General features: G+C 48.4%; 2 protein-coding genes across 10 annotated transcripts; one reads left to right on the forward strand and one right to left on the reverse strand.

The window, feature by feature from the left end:
* Positions 1–781: 781 nt before the first annotated feature.
* On the reverse strand, positions 782–11,441 carry gabpa (GA binding protein transcription factor subunit alpha). Of its 7 annotated transcripts, XM_088913880.1 has the most exons (11): positions 7,836–9,737; positions 7,021–7,123; positions 5,340–5,449; positions 3,956–4,100; positions 3,763–3,847; positions 3,396–3,650; positions 3,023–3,217; positions 2,868–2,924; positions 2,381–2,524; positions 2,099–2,291; positions 782–1,987 (listed from the first exon to the last, which is right to left on the reverse strand). In XM_088913880.1, the coding sequence occupies exons 3-11, from the start codon at positions 5,414–5,416 to the stop codon at positions 1,756–1,758; spliced, it is 1,383 nt and encodes a 460-aa protein (XP_088770006.1). In that variant the 5' UTR covers positions 5,417–5,449; positions 7,021–7,123; positions 7,836–9,737; the 3' UTR covers positions 782–1,755. The 7 variants fall into 7 exon arrangements, with proteins under 7 accessions (XP_088770006.1, XP_088770003.1, XP_088770004.1 ...); XM_088913877.1 differs by lacking the exons at positions 7,021–7,123; positions 7,836–9,737 and adding an exon at positions 10,913–11,441; XM_088913878.1 differs by lacking the exons at positions 7,021–7,123; positions 7,836–9,737 and adding an exon at positions 10,516–11,441.
* atp5pf (ATP synthase peripheral stalk subunit F6) lies at positions 10,000–16,340 on the forward strand. Of its 3 annotated transcripts, XM_088913889.1 has the most exons (5): positions 10,000–10,214; positions 11,464–11,524; positions 15,524–15,694; positions 15,773–15,897; positions 16,234–16,340. In XM_088913889.1, the coding sequence occupies exons 3-5, from the start codon at positions 15,525–15,527 to the stop codon at positions 16,263–16,265; spliced, it is 327 nt and encodes a 108-aa protein (XP_088770015.1). In that variant the 5' UTR covers positions 10,000–10,214; positions 11,464–11,524; position 15,524; the 3' UTR covers positions 16,266–16,340. The 3 variants fall into 3 exon arrangements, with proteins under 3 accessions (XP_088770015.1, XP_088770017.1, XP_088770016.1); XM_088913891.1 differs by lacking the exon at positions 11,464–11,524 and having other exon boundaries at positions 10,067–10,214; XM_088913890.1 differs by lacking the exons at positions 10,000–10,214; positions 11,464–11,524 and adding an exon at positions 11,550–11,678.
* Positions 16,341–16,509: the final 169 nt, after the last annotated feature.

The raw sequence follows: 16,509 nt of genomic DNA on the forward strand, positions 1-16,509 counted from the left end.
CATCTCCGGCTGGCATGCAGACCAGGTATGGACAGCATTGACCATTCACTTTGCTATATCACTCTGCAACTCAACTGGCAACCCACTGAAGCTAAGCAGGTGTGAGCCTGGTCAGTACCTGGATGGGAGACCTCCTGGGAGAAACTAAGGTTGCTGCTGGAAGAGGTGTTAGTGGGGCCAGCAGGGGGCGCCCACCCTGTGGTCCATGTGGGTCCTAATGAACCAGTATAGTGACGGGGACACTATACTGTAAACAGGCGCCGTCCTTCAGATGAGACGTAAAACCGAGGTCCTGACTCTCTGTGGTCATTAAAAATCCCAGGGCGTTTCTCGAAAAGAGTAGGGGTGTTAACCCGGTGTCCTGGCCAAATTTCCCATTGGCCCTTACCAGTCATGGCCTCCTAATAATCCTCATCTATGAACTGGCTTCATTACTCTGCTCGCCTCCCCACTGATAGCTGATGTGTGGTGAGCGTTCTGGCGCACTATGGCTGCCGTCACATCATCCAGGTGGATGCTGCACATTGGTGGTGGTGCTAAATAAATGCGACCAGAAGTGGCAAGGGCGCCCCTCGAGCCTCCTGGAAATCCGGCTCAAAAGCACAGCAGCAGTTCAAGCAAAGCAACACCTGAGCCTTAGCGTGTTTGTTAGAGCAGCGTGATCGACCCCCCTGTACTGAATCTGAGCGAGGGGAAGAGATGGGCTGAGAAAAAGGACCAACAGCATGAGGCTGCTAAAGTGAACAGGAAAAAAAAAAAGGACAAAAACACTCCTCTTTAAGATAAAAAATATTCTGCTTTATTGCTTGTAAAGGGAACCGACACCGGCGGAAAAAAATTGGTAGAGCTTTACAAACAGCAGAGGATACGCTTTCATGGTGGCTATCAAAAACAGAAGCTATATACAGTGGAAATGCTAGCTGGTACAGAGGTGAGTCTACACGGACCCCTATACGAGCCTCACTCAGGAACAGCGTGCCGCCATCCCAGTGCGTGGAGCTGAGCCCTGCATACTGGAGTTCAGACCAGCCCAGTCCGCCGTCCGTTCAGCTGTCACAGCCAGACCCTGCCTGGGACTCGGCCTGACCAGGATACAGGATCAGTATCCTGTAGCGGTCTGACCAGGATACAGGATCAGCCGAGTCCGATTAAGACGATGGGCTCTGTGCTCCACAGAAAGATGGCTGTACACGCACTCAAACCCATTCACACTCGCACACTCCCCGTCCCTCACCTGCCCCCCCTCCCCAATGCCCCCTAATAAAGAACCTCTATTTACAGGCTGTCCTGGCCACTATGGCCCCCCAGTCCTCGCTCGTATTTCCCTAAATATAATCCCAGGGTCTCCCTACAGGGCAGCACTAACAAATGTGTCCTTCATATTTTTACAGACAAGCCCTGTTGCCCTCATTCATTTGCCCCAACCAATCTCCTTATCCCTAAATTTCCTGGTCTCCCAATTCTCAGGCTTCAGTCTCTCCAGTTTCCTCAGTCTCTCTATCCCCAAGCCCCCCTGTCTCTCACCCCTCCAGTCACACACTTTTAACTGCTCCCCCCCCCCGGTCGCTCCCAGTCCCACAGTCCTCCAGTCTCCCTGTCCCAGAAGCCCCCAGTCTCTCCCTGTCCCACAGTCCTCCAGTCACTCCCTTACCCAGAATCCCCCAGTCTCCCCCTGTCCCACAGTCCTCCAGTCACTCCCTGTCCCACAGTCCCCCTATCTCTCTATCCCCCCCCCCCAGTCTCCCCAGTGCCCCCTCAGCTGCTATCTTTATCCCCGTGCAGGGCTGCGGTTGCCAGAGTGACGGTGGTGAGTGGCTGGCCCAGCCCGTGCAGCTGCATCCTGGCCAGCTTCTTCTGCTCGCACTCCGTCACCAGGTGGTTGAGCTCGGCCGCACTGTACCCGATCAGCGTCTTGAGGTCACACACAAACTTGTACACAAAGCGCTTGCCCTGCACCTTGCAGATCATGTCCCCGTCGTAGTAATACCTGCAGGGGGGGGAAGCGCAAGACTGAGGCGGGTTCTCACGGAGTCCTGGCTTCCTGCTGCAGACGCCCAGTCCCCGGGCCGAACGGAGAGAGACGGAGAGGCCAGCTTACCGCAGCGCCCGGCTGAGCTTCTCGTAGTTCATGGTGGGCTTGTTCTTGCGCTGCCCCCACTTGTGCGCCACCAGCTCGGGCTGGTTCAGCTTGAACTCGCCATCGTCACCCACCCAGGAGATGCAGTCGCGTGCGTCCTTGTCCGTCAGCAGCTCCAGCAGGAACTGCCACAGCTGGATCTGGCCGTTGTTGCCTGGGAGGGAGAGGGAAAGAGTGAGGCCCGACCCCAAGCGCGCAGACACACTCCCGCGCTCTCTCTGTCCCCCTCCCCACCCCCCTTACCGGTGCGGTTGCCGGGGGAGCTGCGGTCCTCGCCCCCGGAGATGCGCGGCGCCCGCTGCACCTTGTTCTGCTTGGCGCTGCTGCTCAGGACCTTGATGGCGGTCGGAGCGGTTTGCTGCACGGAGGCCGGGATGATCTGCACCGCTGGTGGGGGAGAGGATAGGCAGAGACACCGATTTACTACGCGTGTGACGAGACGCAACGGCTCGGTCAGCTCTGCAGAGGTTCGGCAAGCTAACACAGCCAACCGGATTGCGATTCTGAGAGGCAGGGTCAGGCAGATGAAGAGGAAGACAGACGGGCCAACAGCTGAGCTCAGGTTCAGGGTAGGCTAGGTTGCTAGGCTGAGGTAGAGACCAGGCTCAAGAAAATTAAATAACTGCAGAGCGTTCAACTCAAGGAGAACAGAGCAGCGCGGGAAGCTCCTCTCCCCAGACACGGCTAACCCAGTCTCGTGCGTCGTCGGGCCAGGCTATCGCGCACTCACGCTGATCGATGGTGACGGTAGCAATCTGTCCGGACTGCTCCTGGCTGGCCAGCACGTCTGTGGACAGGAGCAGGGCAGTGTTAACACCAGGAAGGAACAAGGGATCTCTCCGTCGCCCCCTCCCCCCGTGCCTCCCCCTCTCCCCCTCCTCTCACATTTGCGCAGCAGCTCCAGGTGGCTCCACAGGATCTCCCCGTGCGGGACGCGCTGCAGGAAGTCCTCCTGCGTCAGGCTGCAGAGCTCCCGGCCCGCAATGTGGATGCCCGACACATCCACGTCCAGCATGCCGAACTCCTTCATCACCCACATCGCCCAGTGGATCACCTGGTCCGCCGTCCACTGCACTGGATCTGGGGGGAGGGGGGGGAGCGTGGCGTCAGTCCTTGGCACCTCGTCACAGCTCGGGGGTACGCTTTCTAGAGAGCCCCTCTGAGGTGAAAGCGAACAGAGACCACAACCGCCAGCAGTGGGAGAGTGGGAGGGGGAGAGATCCCGTTCGGGGAAGCCTATCCCGGGATGCGCACTCACCGTAGGGGATGCCCAGGCGCACCTGCTCCTTGCGGTAGCCCTCGAGGGCAGCGGCCCAGCGGGTCACCTGCTCCGAGGTCTCGTCGGCCACCAAGGCGCCGCCCACCGTCTGCGAGCCGTCCAGCGTGATCACCTGCCCATCCTCCACCAGCTGCGTCTCCTCGGCCATCCCCGCCGGTGCATCTGGGTCAATCACCACCTCCACCGTCTCCACCGGCTTCACGATCTCCAGGATGTTCAGCCGGGGCTCCACTCCTGGGGTAGAGCGACAAGGGGGATGGGGGGGGATGCGGTGAGCGAGGACGAGGCCGAGAACGGGGGTCCACGGAGATGGGGTACACACAGAGCAGGACTACATGGGGGTTACCTTGCCTGGAGATGACCTGCACACTGAGCTGGACCGTACCGTCGGTCTTCACCCCCTGGTCAAACAGGCTGAAGTTGGGGTCCAGCTGGACAGAGAGAACGTCGGTTAGCGACGACAGACCCACGCGTACACGCAGTAACCCTGGCATTGAGAGACACCGGCGTGCAAGAAGAGGAAGCGCTGGTGACAGTACCTGGATGTCCTGCAGACAGATCTCATGGTCATCCAATGAACACTGGAGGCGGGGCTCCAGCAGCTTTTTGAGGTTTCCGATTGGCTCGTTGATGTCTATGGCCTGCGTGACAAACTCTGCCGTGGTGATGGTCTGCTCCACGATCCTGCAGGGCAGACAGACCGGGGAGATGTTAAATGACAGAACCTGGAGAGGGGTGTTAAAAGCTGGCAAGGTAATTAAACAATAAAGCTAACCGAGATGACTTCAACAGAAAGCTCCAAGACCCTCCACCAGTTTGGTGCAATCCTAACCCTGACCCTCCAGTGCTTGGGTACAAATCCCAACCCCGACCCTCCAGGGTTCGGGTACGAGTCCCAACCAGAACTCTAAACTCCATAGGCAGCAGTCAGAGACTCTACTATCAGTGCTCAGGAGTGACGGAAAAACACTAAATAACAAGTGTGTATCTGATCACCTGATATGTGATCATGTTAGACCCCAGGGGCTTTTCTGTGACAGACCTTCCTCTGAACTGGGGGATCATGAGGCCCGAGCACATGGAAATCACAATGGGCAGCAAAGATGAAGTGCCAGGAGACCAAGGTCATCTGAAGTCTTATGGTCGCATTATACAAATAGTTGCTCCAAACTAACCCTACACCAACTACCACTATGAGTCCCTTTATGTACCAAACTAGTCTAAATTAACCTCATCTGAAAATATCTCAGCCCTTCGACAGCTTGCCAATTAATCAATTAATACACCACAAGCAAAACTGTGTACAGACAATAGGCCTTAACGCCCCCTAGTGGTCAGTCTGGTGAATCTACTATCCTCATTAACTTTAACATCACTTTATTAACCCTTTAAAATGTCTTGCATTAGGAATTATCTAATTAGGAATTAGGAATATCTTGCTCTCCATGAGACACACAGACAGATAGGGAGAGAACCTGGGGTCAGAGCGCAGGGTCTGCCATTGTATGGCGCCCCTGGAGCAGTTGGGGTTAAGGGCCTTGCTCAGGAGCCCACCGGAGTAGGATTCCTCTGCCGGCTGCAGGATTTGAACCAGCAACCTTCTAGCCACAGGCGCAGATCCTTAGCCACAGAGCCACTGCTCCACCCCAATTACTGCTGGTCTGACACAATGACCTCAAGCAATTAATTCTGTTTGCTTCAGTCTGCATACCCATGTAATATTATTTGCATTTGGTGCAATGTAGAGTGAGCAGGTGACTTGTTTAACCTACACGAAGAGTGACAAAGAGTCAGTAGTGGAGTTGGGGAGAATAAATGTTTGCTTGAAAAATAAAATGCTTTTTTAAGCTTGTTTAGATACAGAACATAATACCCGGTGACATTCAATAGGGCTCAACTCGACGAGAGAAACTGAGATTTTACCCCTCTTCCATGCACTCCTGTTTCTCCTGGCCATCGATCTCGATTTCAATGAGCTCCTCCGTCTCTCCTTTCGACATCCCGAATGGCGTTCCGAACAAATCTGAGACAGACTGGGAAGAGGGAGAGCAGCAGTGAGAAAGAGAGGTGGACAGGAAACTGGACTGTCGAAGCCGATTCCCAGTGATCCATCTGGGAAAAGAGCTGGATTGGGAACTTTCTGATGATCCCACAGGTCCGATGGGAAGGGACAGAGGTATAGGGAGGGATCACATGAATAGGGAAGGGAAGAGGTCAGGCACAATCCTCAACACCCTCACAAACCCATGCATTTCAGGATTCTATATTTAGATCCCAGGATCCCATGCTACGCTGTGCTTTAAACAACTATCTGCTGGTATAGAGGAACAGATAAATGTTTATTCCATGCTGAAAAGAAAAAAAAAGAGACAGAGATACTGAAAAACGACATCACAGTAGCTCAAGAGTTGCTCAAACTCTTCAACCTCATCCGGAGAGCTGGATATTATCCCTGAGGCCTGGAATCAAGGACTGATCACGCCCCCCTCTATAAGAGTGGAGACAGCCTTGACCCGAACAACTACCAGGGCACCTGTGTGAACAGTAACCCGGTGAATCTCGGGGAAACAAGCACCACTTCACACTCAACAACAACACATTGCAGTATGATGAATACCCGACTACTGGCCTTCCTTACCGAGCACAATGTCCTGAGTGAGAGTCAAACTGGCTTCCTACCAAACTGCCACGCATCCGATCACATTTACACCCTACACACACTCATAAACAAACGTGTCCACCAAAAAAAATAAAATAAAGGGAAAAATATTTGCCTGCTTTATCAATTTCAAAAAAGCATCAGACTCAATTTGGCATGAAGGATTGTTTTACAAACTCCTTCAAAGTGGTGTAGGAGTTAAACGCTACGATGTCACGACGACAGTAAGCAGTGCGGTCAGACCTGGGCGCTGACAGTCAATCTGGATAAGACCCGAGTCATGGTTTACCAGAAGAAAACCAGATCTCAGGGAACAAGTGGAACTTCACACTGAAGAACAACACAATGAAGCACACAACCAACTGTACATACCGCAGACTGACAATCAGTTCATCTGGGAGTTTTAACCTGCCAGTGAAGGCACTGAAGGAGAAGGCATGCAGAGTTTCAATGCCATTAGAAGGAGGCTCGGCTCTACAACATCAAAAATTCGAAAGTGGAATCCAACCCATTGCCCTATATGGCAGTGAAGTGTGGGGTCCCCTCATAGACCAGGATTACACTCAATGGGACAAAGAAACCATAGAAACTCTGCACACAATTCTGTAAAAACATCCTGCATGTGCAGAGAAAAACTCCTAACAATGCATGCAGTGCCAAAGCAGGCCAATGCCTATTACTAGTTCATGTAGGTAGCTGGGTCAGCATGCGTAGGCTGCAAAGGAACAAGTAAAGGTTTATTCCATGCTGAAAAGAGAAGAAAAGAAACAACATTTTTTGCTGTGGATCCTTCTTCAGGTGTGACATCTGAAGAAGGCTCCACAGCCGAAACGGTGCGTTTCTTAACCTTTACTTGTTCCTTTGCAATACCTATTACTTATCAGCATACAGAAGAGAACAATCAAACATTGGTTACTCCTCAGAGAGGGTGAGCAGAATTCATACCACCACAAGGCCCTGCTGAGCCAAGGGCTGAACCCAGAGAAGAGGTCCTTCAGCCAACTGGTCCTAAAGCTCACTGACACCAACCAGCCTCAGGACAGCACAGCTAAAACAACACAAATCAAAATCAACCAAATCACAACACAAACCAAACAACACTACCTTACCCACTGGGGCACAAACTAGAACCTGTAAACATACACACTAGCTGAATATCTGACCAGGGTAAAAAACAGAAAGGAGAAACAGATCCTGACAGCGGTACAGGCTCAGTGACCACAATCGGGCCATAGAAACTGGTCAGCACAGACAGACCAGGCTGCCCAGAGAGGACAGGTTGTGTTCTCACTGGCTGTGGGGAAGAAACAGAGACAGAGGTGCACTTTCTACTGCACTGGGAGACATAATCTGGGATTAGACAAACATTCTCCCCCCCCCCCCCCAAAAAAATAAAATTCTAATCCCAGAATTCCCACACCTGCCAGAATCAGAACAGCTCCCAATCCTGGGAGAGGGGGGGAGGGAATTCAACTGAGATCACTACGTGATCTCCTGTCACAGCCTGAGGAACAGCGAGCCTGTCTCTCAATAATATTCTAATTTCTAATATAACTTTCCAGTGCTGTACTTGTATTATACATGTATGCAAAACTGTAATATACCAGTCATGCCACTTATACTGTTTGAATTTAAATTTACTGGTATAGAGGCAGAATGTGAAGCACGCACACACATCCTGGTAGTCACTTGACCAAACAGACACACGCTGAATGTAACAGCGCCGGTTGCACCACCACACCCAACGCTGCACAGCTGACCTGAGAGATATCCCTGCAAGCATCTCTCCGACACCAGCCATCACAGGCTCAGCGACTCCGGCGGAGCCACAGCGTCCCCTGGCCCTCCTTCTCTGAGGAAAGGAGTGGCTAGACCTCCGAGACAGGCAGGACAAGGGCTGTCAAATGGAATCGCTAAAAAAAGGGGGTGGGGGGGCCAATGCAGCATCAAGAGATCCTGCTGCACCACAAAAATCAGAAACACTACACTTAACCCAGCTAAACTATACATTTAATCAGAGATGGCCTGGGCACCTGCATTGTCAGCCCTGAGGTCTATTCTGGGTCTGTTTCAATAGAAGACCTTTTCAGTTTATATCTGTCTCCCAGAGCACACTGTTTTGCAAATATCAACGACAAATTATCTATGAGTTGTTCTAATGCTGGTAAAAGATTATTATTATTAATAATTCCTTACACTTCTCTGGACACTCCACTCAAAGCGCTTTACAGGTAATGGTTACTCCCCTCCACCACCACCAATGTGCAGCATCCACCTGGATGATGCGACGGCAGCCATAGTGCACCGGTACACTCACCACACACCACCCAGTTCACAGATGGGGATTATTAGGAGGCCATGATTGGTAAAGGCCAGGGGGGAATTTGGTCAGGACACCAAATTCTTCTCAAGAAACACCCTAAGATTTTTATGAGCACCTTTTATCAGGACCTCAGTTTTACATCTCATCCAAAGGACAGCGCCCTTTTTACAGTATAGTGTCCCCGTCACTATACTGGGGCATTAGGACCCACACAGACCACAGGGTGGGCACCCCTTACTGGTCCCTTGTGAGTTGCAGGTTAATACAGATGCGTCGTCTAGCTCGATTGGGTAGCCAACTGATTCAAGGATCTGGGATCCAAAGGCAGATTCCTGGAAAAATGTGGCAGAGTCAGCTTCAGCATCACTGCTGGGTCTCCTGCCACTCTTTGTGTAAATAAGTTCCTTCCATTGTCAGTTTTAAATACACTTCCTCGAGTTGTTTGAAGTTTCTGCTGGATTCCTTCAATTTAAGAGACACCATCAGACACGCATTCTTCACATCATAATAATTTAATGACCTTATTTTAATTCCAGCTGCCTTTCTTGTTCTGAATACAGGGTACTTCACTTTGTTTACTCAGATTCTCGAGAGACATTCTCCAGACAGACCATGTGCACATCTCTAGGGAGCATTGCAACAGAACAGGAATTGACAGCATTAGCCTTAGTATACATTAAATCTTTTAAAGGTATGTGCAGACCTTGAGGTTTCTTTACATCATTCATAAATAAGTGTATCTAATAAATTAATATTAATCAAATCTTAGATCCTTGAATGTGGCTATCCACGACCAAGGTTACCCACCCAAAATTACTGTATTAACCGTTTTAGCTGACGTTGCTATGCATTAGATTTTTTTACAGTATTTTATTACTGCATTTCAGTTCAAATGTTAATTTTGAATTTGCATAGAGGCAAAGTAAAATAAACCAATGTGGATAACTTTTTTAGTTCAAGAAAACTAAAAGTGTCAATGTAGAAAATGTTTCAAGTCCATTGGTCGTAAGGCTGCCTGAAACGGAAAATATAAAAGCAATTAAAGTTGACATATTTATGAAGAAAACGTTTCAAGCATAAACTTTAACAGTTTGAGTTTGTGATTCTGCAATCATGGAATGAAAGGGTATAACAAGTCTCGGGAGACTTTGAGAGATGGAAGGATCGAGTGCGCAGGATGTTAGTATTTCAGGTCATGGGACCCGGAAAGCTCATCACGCAACGCCGAGGCCTTAGCGCTCCGTACTAGGCCTCAGCTGTCTCACTGTTTTTTCTATCGTTCTTCCCAAAGCTAGTCAATAAATGTCTTTTAATTGTAGAAAAACCTTTATTTCAAACCCCTTATCGGCTGTCTTTCTCGGAGCTTACCAGCTTTAGAGTGTAACACTAATGTTAGAAAAAATAATAAACCGCACCCAGAGATCGAAAGTGTACCGAGAGCGAAATGAAGTTATTATGTGATCGGTTATAAAAAATACAGTGAAAAATATCCTCTGCCGCCGGAATAAAAACGCGGTCCGCCGTTTACCGGACTTTTCTTTCAAATGTGGAAAACTTCAAACGGAAATGGGGAGAAACGGAAACAAAACAAAAGACGGGTAATGTAAAACAGGCCGGAAATCCTGGCGAAGGTGGTATAGAGAGATTTATTAGTGAAGATCGGTGGAGAGAGGCAGACGCCAACATACTGCATTAATATACATAAACCCCCGAGAGAGGGAAAAACGAGGTCGGAAATCAGAAAGGTGTAGAAGCTTGCTGTGTACTGAACAATAACACACACGGCTCTCCGAGCCGGACTGACTGCAGCACCCAGGTAAAATCACGCAAACTGGGGAACTGTCCCGGGCCACAGGCAGGAGGAGGTCGCTTCCCTGGGTTACCATTTTTTGTGTTACCGTTCATCGACAGCTTTGGTATTGTAACTGAGTAGATGGTGGATTTTAAACACTACCCGCTCGGTTTGTCAGCGGTTTACAAGCAATGAGCGGTATCTGGGTGGGGAAGCGCAGACGTGCCTGGTGTGCCTCTTTTAGCGCGAGGATGGCGAGTCAGTGCTTCAGCATAACTACCACTTTCTCATCATCTGAAAAGTTATGCATGCGAAAACTACATACCGTCACTCGAAGCAGTTGGATACGTATCGATAGCAGCGCGATCTGTTTACCGTTTTTGTACACAACGAACCAGGGACTTCGAATAAACCAAGCGAGTGCTTTTCTAAGGGATACTGGTTCATATTCAATACTTAACCAAATGGGTATCACGGTAGTCTGTGGCCAGTATGTGCCTGACAAACTCAAAACAGATTAGGCAAGCCTGTGCACTACAGGGCGGCACAGCCCTGTGCTGGGATACCAAGAACTTAAGTGGGAACCCCCTAGGCTTTTTAAGCACTGCATTGAGTCTCTTAACTGCGCTTAAGCCACACATTTAGTAAACTCCAGCATCGAATCAAGGTCTAGAAAACCACAAAATTATCGTTTAACCGTATCGGGCGCCTAGTGTACCTACCTTCAGAACGAGCCTCTAACTGGTTGCGTTATTCAGACACCACAGTGCCGCTCGTCAGTCTCCGAAAGCTGTGCTTAAACTGGTCGGCCTGAATTGGGGAAGGGACGGGGGGGAGGGGGTTGAGAGAACCGTGTCCATTAAAATATACCGTAATAATAAAAATCGAAATTTCTTTTAAAAGATTGAATGAGCACCGGGGGGTCTATAAAGCTTTCGAGATTCAGATAAATGTGGATTACCATTACTCGTATCTTAGAAAGATATATTGAGACGATACAGTAGAATTGGACTACATCCCCCGAAGGCCTTTGCGTTGTCTCGTGTTTGTCAAATTAGTAGTGTTCCACTTCCAACATGGCGCCTGTAGTCCTTTAAAAATACGAGATACAAATATTAATTAGGTCCTGAACATTACGAAAATTATAATCAACAAAGAAGGGCTCGTAAAAATGTAAACGCAATGCAATTGTATGTGTTTTTAAGCAACTTAAAAATGTTGTGCATAGGAGCAAATTAAATGTCTTTCCGGTGTTTTTTTTTTTACTACCCAGAGTGCTCTGCTCTTTGAAGTCCGCCATTGCTCGGAGCGCGTAGAGGAGTGTCAAGTACAAGGTGACTGAATTTTTATTTCTTTATTCGCCTGCTCTGGCCGCTGTCAGGGCCGATGCACAGAGCGGGAACGACTACATACAATGCGTTGGTGTTCATTTATTGAAGAGCTAGGGAAGAACTGATTGCCGGGGTTGGTTCTCTCGGGGAAGGCAAGGTGACTGAAGGGAGTCCGGACTGGGCTGCTCCGCATTCCCAACCAGAGAGAGAAGCAGGGGTTTGCGGGAGTTACTGTAATGCTGGTTATTACATTGTATGTGTTTATCTGATGCCCGAATCCAGGCCGGATTACGGTTGCCTGCTGTCAATAAGTGGGTAACGTAATAAAGTACAAGAAGTCGCAGCTCCTTAAATGTCACAAGTGCGGTTGCCTGTAATTGTGGCGATTCAAATGCAGGAATAGAGCCAGGGCATAGTTCAGCATAACACTGTATTACAGTTCATCGATCTTGTACAAGACGTTTCTTGTGTTCAGGACGACTGAGACGGTAGAAACGGTCACCATGACTGGCCACGCAGTTTCTCGAGCTAGTATGCGAGCTGGACGCACTGTATTTTGGGGATCCCTGTTGTGCGTAACTTCAGTTTTTAATAGTGGGTCCACTGTGATTTGTCCTGCCAGGACGTTTAATGTTAATCCTTAACACTGAGGGAGGTCCGGCTCTGTGCGAGGCTGCATGCTGAAAGGTTTCCATACGCAAGAGTTTGCTAGTATTAGCTGGGTAAATATGTAATTTTGCGTGTTTGACTACGTTAAACCCAATTTTAAAAAGAAACCTGGTCTTTACTTCAGGTTTATGCCCTCCTCCTTTACTACTCTTGCAGCTCGCTTGTTCCGCTGCTGAAATGACCTTCGCCTGCATGATAACGCTCTTTCGAAAGGGGACTTTAAATTCGGACGTGTAATGGTGCCTGTTTCAATTATTTCCAACGTATTACACATAAGACTCATTCGCTGGATTGTGCCAGTCTTTGCGAATCTATGTTCAGCTGTTTAGCAGGACAACACCTTTTCAGCATGAGAGAAGGCATGCCGATTCCAATTTTAAAGAGACAGCCTTTACAATTGCGTGCTCCTGAAAGTCCTAAATTATTAAAGGGATCAATTTAATGAATCAATTAGGGATCATTTCACTAAACCTATAGATCCTTCTCCTGTTGTAGTTTGCACTGCAAAGAGGACTGCCTGTCTTTCTGCTCAGTCAGCCAGCTTGTTCAGACTACAGAATGAAAGTGCTCAGCCCTGCTCTTGGATATGATTTTCCGCACTAAAACAGGGAGAGAGACCTTCAGCGTTCACTCAAGGGTCTCCTTTAACCAATCCTGACTTCCCTGGAAAAGCCTGCATTGATTAAAGATCACTTGTTCTTAGTCTTCACAAATTGAACTAAAATAGCTGCTGTCCTGTGGCTCTGCACAAGAAAGTGATTTGAGCTCCGCAGTGGATCTCCCATGATAATCTGAATTTCTAGTTCTCTGAGATACCCAAGTAGGTCAAAAGGAAGCTCAGAGTTCACAGTGATTCTCACTTTCCTTATACGTTAATGATAAAACACTGTCATTGCCATGAAATTAGCACTGTAACAATGGTGGTATTTTCACTAATGCTGCATCGTTTTTTCTTAATGCCTTTGATTTTCACACAATGCAAAAGAAATCCTTGAAAAGTAGACACTTTTAGCCACATTGTAAATAGAAACATAAATTTCTGTTGGCCATCTCTGTCTTAAAAGCAAAATTGCACGTTACTGTTTGTAACGATGGGTGTCGTACTGTCAGCTTAGTTCCTCATGAAAGATAAAATGCGTATTGCTATATTTTGTCCCTAAAGGTGTCTTACTTGACAGTGATCGCATTGCGTTCTCTGGGTATATCAGTCAAATGTGTGTTCCTATGTCACCTCATTGGTGTTCACAAGCCAAGACAGACCCTCGATGCTGATCAGCACTACTGTCGATATGCATCGAGGAAGACGAACTGGTAGGATTTCTCCTGCCGGTTTTGTGTGTTTGTGACCTACCCAGTTCTGTGGCACTGCCATTTCGTATAAATATATCATGGAGCTTATGACTTTGTGGTAGCACTAGTTTTCTGTTGTACCTATTGAAATACAAGAATTTCATTGTGTGAGTATTTTAGTTTCCTACTTAGAGATGTTGCTGAAATTCACTGTTCAATTACAATTGAATTAAAGCAATTTTCAGCATTCAGATGCAGATTTTTGCATCGATATGTTGTGACTCACAATTTTTTGCAGGGCAGGATGGTCTGATTCTGACCTAAGCTATCCAAACGCGAACGTTTGTGATTGTGCAATTTAAAACCAAAATGCCAAAGGAAAAATGCTGCTCACTTCTTAGTCCACAGTGCCACTGTGAGTGTCAAGGAAAATACTGCAATCTCATTGGTCAGTAAGAGCTCTGTGCTCATTCTGGTGGTCCAGAGAGAGAGAGTGAGAGAAGAGATGACTTTATTGGACATATGCATTTTCTTGCATTAGGAATGTGTCTTTTCACATACCCCAACTTGCTCTCCATGAGACACACAGACGGGGAGAGAAGCTTGGGGTCAGAGTGCAGGGTCAACCATTTATACGGTGCCCCTGGAGCAGCTGGGGTTAAGGGCCTTGATCAGTGGCCCAACAGAGTAGGATTCCTCTGCTGGCCGCAGGATTTCAACCGGCAGCCTTCCAGCCACAGGCGCGGATCCTTAGCCACAGAGCCACCGCTCCGCCTGTGAGCCACTGTGATGGACAGACTAGAACTAATGACATTTTTTTTGCTCAGACCCAGATAATTTTAACCATTGCTGTGTATTCAAATTGTTCGATACATTAGTGCTTTGATGCGGCTCTATAGCTGTTGTCATCCTAAAGGGACTTGTTTGTTTTTTTTTATCTGGGCACTTTACAAGACTTCATCCTTAATTTATTAAACAGCCATTAATACTGTCTGTGCTTGACTCTGGGAACATTTTTTGGAAGCCTGTGTTCTTCTAATATAGACTTGAAAGAGATGTTATTCCTTATTCTTACCTTCAAGAGGTAGCATGTACTGCAGCCCAGTAGAGTAGTGGATTGTATGGCGTCCAGATCAGTCTTAAATTTTTGGAAGAAGACACCCTCGTGGATGGTAAGCAGAGTCAGACAGTTAGCAGTTTACAACAGCGTTTCAATCTGCTGTGTGCATGAGTTGGGCAGGATTAAAAAGGGGACAAAATGCCAGTATGAGAATCTTTACGGATTTGCACATTCACAGTGTTGAGTGAAACCTTGACTGAAATTTCATTTTTAACAAGCTGCCTTTCCTTGAAGTGATCATGAAGTTGATTGGTAACACTGCCGCCCGGCAGCTAAGCTAGAAATGTTTGACTGGAGACAGATCTGTACTTTATAGATACCCATTAAATCAGACTTGCAGCGATTTAGTTGTGATCAATTAAGCAGGTAGCTGGTTACGCCCAGCAAGTTAGGGATCACTGGGAACGGAGATCGGAATAGCCTTTGTGATTTCAGGGACTACAGTTACCTTCATTGATGGAATTGCTTGCTTAATTGAGTGAGAAATGTGTGATTCAAGGTGACCTGTGAGGCTCACTGGGATGGGACTGCCCAGTACCAGAAAACAAAGTCCACATGTCTCCAGGGTCCCAGTATTTTCTGGAGGTTAAAAAATTGGTTCTTGATTTGGGTATTCTTCAAATTTAATCTGGTTTTCATACCAACCTGACAAGTTAGTTAACTTAGTTTTCCTAGACATATGCAGGATTTTTCTTAGTCTTTTTTCACTCCAAAGATTCTCAGTGGTGAAGATACAGTATCATGTAAAACCTCTAGCAGCCTGACTGCGAGTATTCTAGTGATGAGGTTCAATATATCGGCAAGAGCTCAGCAAGCCACCAGATCCTCCAGAACTGGAGTTAGAGACGAGTCCTTGGTCTAATCTCTGTCCCTGGAGCCCCAGTAGCTCATGACTTTTCTCTCCTTCTTCTCCCCATCCTCAGAATGACCGTGCAGCGCTTATTCCGGCTCTCCTCGCTCCTGCGGTCCGCCCTTTCCCAGCAGGCGCGGCGCAACATCGGGCTGTCGGCCGTGGCGATGAACCGGGCCAAAGATCTGGACCCCGTGCAGAAGCTCTTCCTGGACAAGATCCGCGAGTACAACACCAAGAGCAAGTGAGTGCGGACCTGACCTCCACCCCCGTTCTCTTCCTGTCCTGCCCCCAGATCTAACGATCTGCCTTCCCCCTCCAGGGCAGCAGGGGGCGTGGTGGGTGCCGGTCCGGAATATCAAAAGAACATGGCAGATGAGCTGGCCAAACTGCAGCGGCTGTACGGAGGCGGGGACCTCACCAAATTCCCCGACTTCAAGTTCCCCGGTGAGTCAGCCGCCCGGCTGCGCCAGCATACGCTCTGTTAAGGCTCTGTGTGTACGCTGTGGGGGTACTGGATATCTAACTACACAGTCAGAATTTTGTCATTCATACATGCAGTAACCAGCAGCCTATGATGGCCCTGTAGAGTCTGCAGCTTGTACACTGATGAATTTCAGTGCGAGACAGGACACTCGGACCCTTCCCATAGTAAGGTAGTGCGTGTCAGACTTGGCCTGTGATGTCCCACCATATCGGAACACTTCGCACATCCAGTTACAGGAAAATGGTGATCATCTTCTCTGTTAAACTCATCTCGCTGTCCTTCTCTCTCTTTTTCAGAGCCCAAGTTTGAAGAAGTGTCACCCAAGTGAAAACCCCCTCTCTTCATTCTCTCTGTTCCTGTGTCCACACGCTGTGTAGATATTTAATAAATGATGTTGGATAAAGTGGTTCCCGCAGTCCCTTGTTGAGAGAGTGCCAGCCCTGACATGTCTACCATATGGTCTCGCAGTACTCTGTCCCAGTAGATAGTGCCGCATGACAGACACAGCAGCATATGCATAGCCCATGCAAAGCTCCTCCTATAGCTTCAACACACCTGCTTAATGAACAAAG

Source organism: Atractosteus spatula, chromosome 4, assembly GCF_055471065.1.
Source record: "Atractosteus spatula isolate fAtrSpa1 chromosome 4, fAtrSpa1.hap1, whole genome shotgun sequence".
In the NCBI taxonomy this organism is placed as follows: domain Eukaryota; kingdom Metazoa; phylum Chordata; class Actinopteri; order Semionotiformes; family Lepisosteidae; genus Atractosteus; species Atractosteus spatula.